The sequence below is a fragment of the Euprymna scolopes genome, chromosome 37 (assembly GCF_053919585.1).
Source record: "Euprymna scolopes isolate OS-2025 chromosome 37, ASM5391958v1, whole genome shotgun sequence".
Taxonomy (NCBI): Eukaryota; Metazoa; Mollusca; class Cephalopoda; order Sepiida; family Sepiolidae; genus Euprymna; species Euprymna scolopes.
In genome coordinates this window covers 8,164,517-8,170,119 of record NC_136518.1, presented here as the reverse complement: position 1 = coordinate 8,170,119, position 5,603 = coordinate 8,164,517, and the positions used below count along the sequence as shown (strand labels likewise).

General features: G+C 36.0%; 1 protein-coding gene across 1 annotated transcript; it reads left to right on the top strand.

The window, feature by feature from the left end:
- Positions 1-1,810: 1,810 nt before the first annotated feature.
- Positions 1,811-5,219, top strand: LOC145261001 (uncharacterized). Its single transcript, XM_080119129.1, has 3 exons — positions 1,811-2,099; positions 4,585-4,780; positions 4,889-5,219. The coding sequence occupies exons 1-3, from the start codon at positions 1,811-1,813 to the stop codon at positions 5,217-5,219; spliced, it is 816 nt and encodes a 271-aa protein (XP_079975255.1).
- Positions 5,220-5,603: the final 384 nt, after the last annotated feature.

Below are 5,603 nucleotides of genomic sequence, written 5' to 3'. Positions count from 1 at the left end.
ATTGTGGGGTCTGCGTTCGTGCCTGGTCCATAAAGTAATGAAATAAAAAAATTTTAAAAATTAAAAAAAAAAACGTTTACAAGTGTTTTTAATACAGATGTACATAAGAATACTTTGATAAGTATGTTTTAACTTAAATAGGGATGGTATAATAAAATTGTGGGGTCTACGTTTGCGCCTGGCCTCCATAGAATGGAAATAGGCACAAACTTTAATAAAGACTTTTCATATCTATCTGCGTAAGTATACTTTGATAATTATGTTTCAGTTTGAAGAAATATGGTATAATAAAATTATGGCATGTTCGTTCGCGCCTAACCTCCATAGAATGGAAATATGTCACAAAGTTTAACAAGGTTTTTTAATATAGATCGACAGAATATTGTGATAAGTGTTTCAGTGTGAACAGGTATGGTATAATAAATGATGGGGTTTATCTATTTTATTTTTACTTTCATCATATTTTGCTTTGGTTTTGATACCCCCAAATTCGAAGCTATCTCTTTACAACCCTTCCTTTTCATAACCTATCATACTTTAATAAATCAGAGTCCATTTTCTGTAGGCTGTTTTTTAACCCAGTCAACGACGGGCACTTTTGCTAGAGTATATATAAAAGTGAACGTGTCTGTGTGTCTGTGTACATTGTCCTTCACAATAACTCTGTAAATTTTCAGTCTCGAAATTTGATATACAGGGTACTGAGATTTGGGAAAATCTATGTGATCGGTTTTCGACCAGAAATTTGACTGTTAAGAGGTCAAAGTTCAACGATTTGACCTTTGAGAACTCTACCAAACTCCTCCGACAATTTTGGGTCTAAACACTTGAAATTTTAGATATAGGTTCCTTGTATATGGATCTAACTTAATAACTTGATTTGAGCCCAAAACAATAAATGTTAAGGGGGTCATAATAGGGGTCAAAGTTAAAAACATTGACTGCTTTTTTTTAATTTTATTTTTTTTGCTCAACATACACCTCCAAACACCTGGCAACGCCAGGCTGAAATGCTGGTATATATATATATATATATATATATATATATATATATATATATATATATATACCAGCATTTCAGCCTGAAATGCTGGTATATATATATATATATATATATATATATATATATATATATATATACCAGCATTTCAGCCTGGCGTTGCCAGGTGTTTGGAGGTGTATGTTGTATATATATATATATATATATATATATATATATATATATGCATGTTTGCTTGAGTATTTGTGTGCGTATATGTCCAGCCACCAGAAAGGTTAAACTCTGTGACAATAAAACACACACAGTCTGTCACTGCTCAATCATCTTATTACATTGGTCTGTCACTGCACAATCAGTGGTAGGTTTCAAGAGGGTACAATATGTGTAGCACAAGCATGTTGTGTCGCGATCATCATATGCAGATATCTTTCCAAAAGTCCAATGGCGATAGATAAGTGGCGACGTGTGCAGGGTTGACAGCAAATCTGTACACAGGTGACCAGTGATTTATCTAACATTGTCAACTAAATTGCTTTGCGGTGGAAATGACTTCGGTAGATGATCTGGTGTCTGAGTAGCCTTTTCTAGGGATACACTGTTCACCCATGAACTTGGGAAGGATCCAGAAAAGGTGACCTAAGCATTGTCTACCCTTTTATTAACTGGTCGGCTTCCTGCGGTCAGTGGTTGCTCCATATTTGCAGGAAAAACAAAAAAAAAAATTGAAAAATATGAAACAAAGAAAAACAAAATTTCATTAGGAGAGGAATAACCTAACTGTTGCAACGGTGAATGCAAGAACTTTGTTAGATGTCCCTAGATAGTAAAAGACCTGAACGTAGAACAGCTATTGTTTCAAGAGAGCTCGCTAGGTACAGCATAGACATTGCGGCTTTGTCTGAAACACGTCTGAGTGACGGAGATCAATTGGTGGAAGTGGATTCGGGATACAACTTTTTTTTCTGGAAAGGAAAGCCATCGGGGCTAAAACGAGAAGGGGAAATTGACATTGCAGTACGATCTGATTTGGTGACGAGGATTGAACAGCCAAGCTGTGTAAATGACAGAATCATGAAAAGGTGTATCGTTCTTGCACACGGTTTGCATTGAAATATCATTTTATCTGTATATACCCCAACCATGGGTCATGACAAAGACACCATCACAGCGTTTTACCAAGATCTCAGCCGTACTGTTTCTTCTATTTCCTTATCTGAAAAAATCTTACTCATGGATGATTTAAAAGCAAGAGCGAGCAAAGATTGCCATACCTGGGACTCCTTCGTTAAAAACAAGGTTACTTGAAGGGAAGATTTGCAAGATGTCTGCAGTGTGCATGTCCTGTATAGCGCTGAATGCAACACAGATCAATTTTGGGTACGCAGGAAGCTGAAAATCTATATAAGAAGGAAGTGGCGGTCAGGTGGTGTTAAGATTCCCATGCAGATTGATGTGATCCAAGTGTACGTGAAAAACTTTGATCCATAGTTAATTCTTCTGCTTTCGATGGATCGTGGGTACATTTTAAAAACACTCTCTATGAAATAGGTGTAGATGTTCTTGGCTTCCGCAAATCTCAACATCAGGATTGGTTTGATGATAATGATTCTGAAATTACTCAATTCTTAAGTGCTAAAAATGAGTTGCGTCATAAAATGTTTTCTGCCTCTCATGGAAATCACTTAAAGCAAATAAAGGTTTTCATCAAAGGTGACTCCGCTAAATTAAAAATCAGCGGCGGGCTAAACTCTCCAATCAAATTCAGATGTCTTTTGACCGTAAAGATTCAAGCTTGTGTATCTTTTGCTTAAAAAACTCTTTGGTCCTCAAACATTGTCTGTATCTCCGATACTCTCGAATGATGGAATTACTCTTATAAAGGATCCCAACAAGATTCTCTTTCATTGAACCGAGCATTATTCTGATTTCTTTGACAACCTCTCAGATGTTGATGATGACGTCATCAATAGTTTTTTTGTGTTTTTTTTACCACAACAGAAGCTTATCCATGAAATGTCTCAGTTCCCATCTGAGAACGAAATTAGAGATGCAATCAATGATTGGTTGTTTTTGTTTTACAGCATATCAACCCTTTTCGGGTTATTTAATGCTGAATCCAAAGATTTTGAAGAAAATTTTTTTTTAATAGAATATATTTGTTGTTTTCATGTCGATTTCTATTTAACCCATAATTGAAACCCTAACAGGTACTACCACTCCGGGTCAGAGTGGACCTGGGAGCAATGGTAATTAAAGGGTGGCTCCACACTCCCCAAAGCCCACAAGCTGGGGCCTCACCACTGGATATAGTTTAAGGTCATATCCAGGACCCCCATTGAGGGACTTTCAAAACTATCAGTTTCCGCTATTAAATTGCACATGCAACGAATTATAGAATTAATAAAGATGAAACTTGTAATCTCTCATGTAAATATTAAAATGTTAAATAAAATAATACTAATTTTATCCGTGATATTCACCAAATAGATCGGCTCTATTTCGAAATAATTTATTTTTTTATTTTTCCTCTTCAATTTTGTTTTCTGCGAACTTGCTCTTCCGTTCGTCATCTTGAATGTTAACTTGAGCTTGTAAAGTCAATTACATTCGAAAAATCGTTTCCTAAAGGAAAAAACATGTAAAGTTAATCGAAAGCAAATTATAAAACAAAAACGTAAGTATTACTACATGGCGTATGTATGCGTATTTTTTATTTTCATATTTTCATCGCATTATTATCGAATGGTCACTAATCTATCAGATTTTGTTTTCAATACTTAAACAGACATCGCCAAAAATGGCCGAAAAATCAAGTTGTTGTTGTTTTTTAAAACGAAATTACATTTATTAAAATCCATTATTTCTGAGTAACTTTTTTAGACAGGGCCAAGATGCAATCAAGGAAGTAAATATTGGGAAAGCCCCAGGACTTGATAGTATTCATGGAAGTCCTCTTGCATGGGGTGATAAGCTTGTTCGTGAAATTCTTTATCTTATTACTGATGCCTGGAGGAGTGTCCCATCTACCAGGACTGGGTCGATGCAATTCTTATATCACTGTACAAGGGAAAAGGGGGCCAAAGACAGATTGTGGGAGTTATCGTGGGATAAGGTTGTTGGAAGCCGTAGGCAAATAATTTTCCAAAGTTTTTCTTAGACGCCAGGGTCGTTTTTAACGTTGAGAAAAGAAACAAAAATTTAAAATTGTCTCAGTCGTGAAGGATTTCTTCTCCGCTGACAGAGAGCAAGAAATTAGAGTGTAGCCTCTGAAGAACAGATACAACACTTTGATCTTGGCTCGAAATTAACTGCAATAAATACAATTCAAATTTTATGTTGTATACAAAAATATTATTAAAAATTCTACTCAAAACAAAATAAGGTTCTTGTCCAGAATTCACCCACATTGAAAACCAAAAATAAAGAAAAATCTGTATGATGTATATACCCATGACAAAACGAAAATATCATATTCCAAAAATCACGTAAATTAAATAAGTAGTTTTATTTTTATAAAGAAAATAATTTTCCATCTATTAATTACAATAGATTGTTAAAGTATATCTGTCCGTCTGTCATTCCAGAAAGTCAAAGTGGCTTTTGTCGAAGCAGAGGAACCATGGACATGATCTTCTATGTCCGACAGTTGCAGGAGAAATCTACTGGACACTGTGCTCAGCTTTATCGCGTTTTTGTTGATCTAACCAAGACATTTGATACGGTGAACAGAAATACCCTATGGACAATTCTAAGAAAGTTAGGATGCTCACCTCAATCGATGTAAAGCAGGGTGATATACCAGCACCTACACTTTTTTTCTATTTATTTTGCGACTATGCTTTTCTAGGCCTTTAATGACTGTTTTCTCGGTGTTTATTTGCGTTTCAGAACCACAGGTAAGGTCATTGATCTTCGTAGTTTTCATGCTTCTACAGGGGTCTTTCAACACCTGATTCGTAAATTGCTCTATGCAGAGGATGCTGATATTATGGCTCATAGTGAGGAAGATATGCAGGGTATCATGGATTTGTTTTCACAGACCTGTACATCTTTTGGGCTCACTATTAACCTTAAAAAGACTAAGGTCATGTTCATACCTCCGACCGCTAATTTGTATGTGGAACCAAATATTTTTGTCAACAACCGGAGGCTTGCTGCGATTGACACCTTCGTGTATTTGGGTAGCACTCTTGCCAGAGACGGAACCTCTGGATGCTGAGGTCAACTACAGGATACAGCGTGCCACTAAGGCTTCTGGTAGCTTAGAGAGGCGAGTATGGTCTGACAGAGATATAACCCTTCGTACAAAGATTAATGTCTATCAATCTTGTATTTTACCATCTTTACTTTATGCTTCTGAAGCCTGGACAACTTATGGAAGACACATAAAAGTTATGGAGAGAGTGAACCAGAAATTTCTGAGACACATTCTGGGCATCAAGTGGAATTCTTTTACACCTGATACGGATTTCCTCACGCGAGCTTGCATACCATGCATTAAAAAATTGATTATACATTATACATTACCAGATGAGGTAGGTTGGACATCTAACAAGGATGGATGATGAGAGATTACTCAAGCGTCTGTTTTATGGCAAAATTA

Bases quoted from the DNA above. Each gene is read 5' to 3' on its own strand.
- LOC145261001 (XM_080119129.1), top strand. From the start codon at position 1,811: ATGTCCCTAGATAGTAAAAGACCTGAACGTAGAACAGCTATTGTTTCA. The intron at 2,100-4,584 runs GTTTGCATTGAA...CTGTCATTCCAG, and splicing joins GTGTATCGTTCTTGCACACG to AAAGTCAAAGTGGCTTTTGT. The intron at 4,781-4,888 runs GTAAAGCAGGGT...TTTGCGTTTCAG, and splicing joins GGATGCTCACCTCAATCGAT to AACCACAGGTAAGGTCATTG.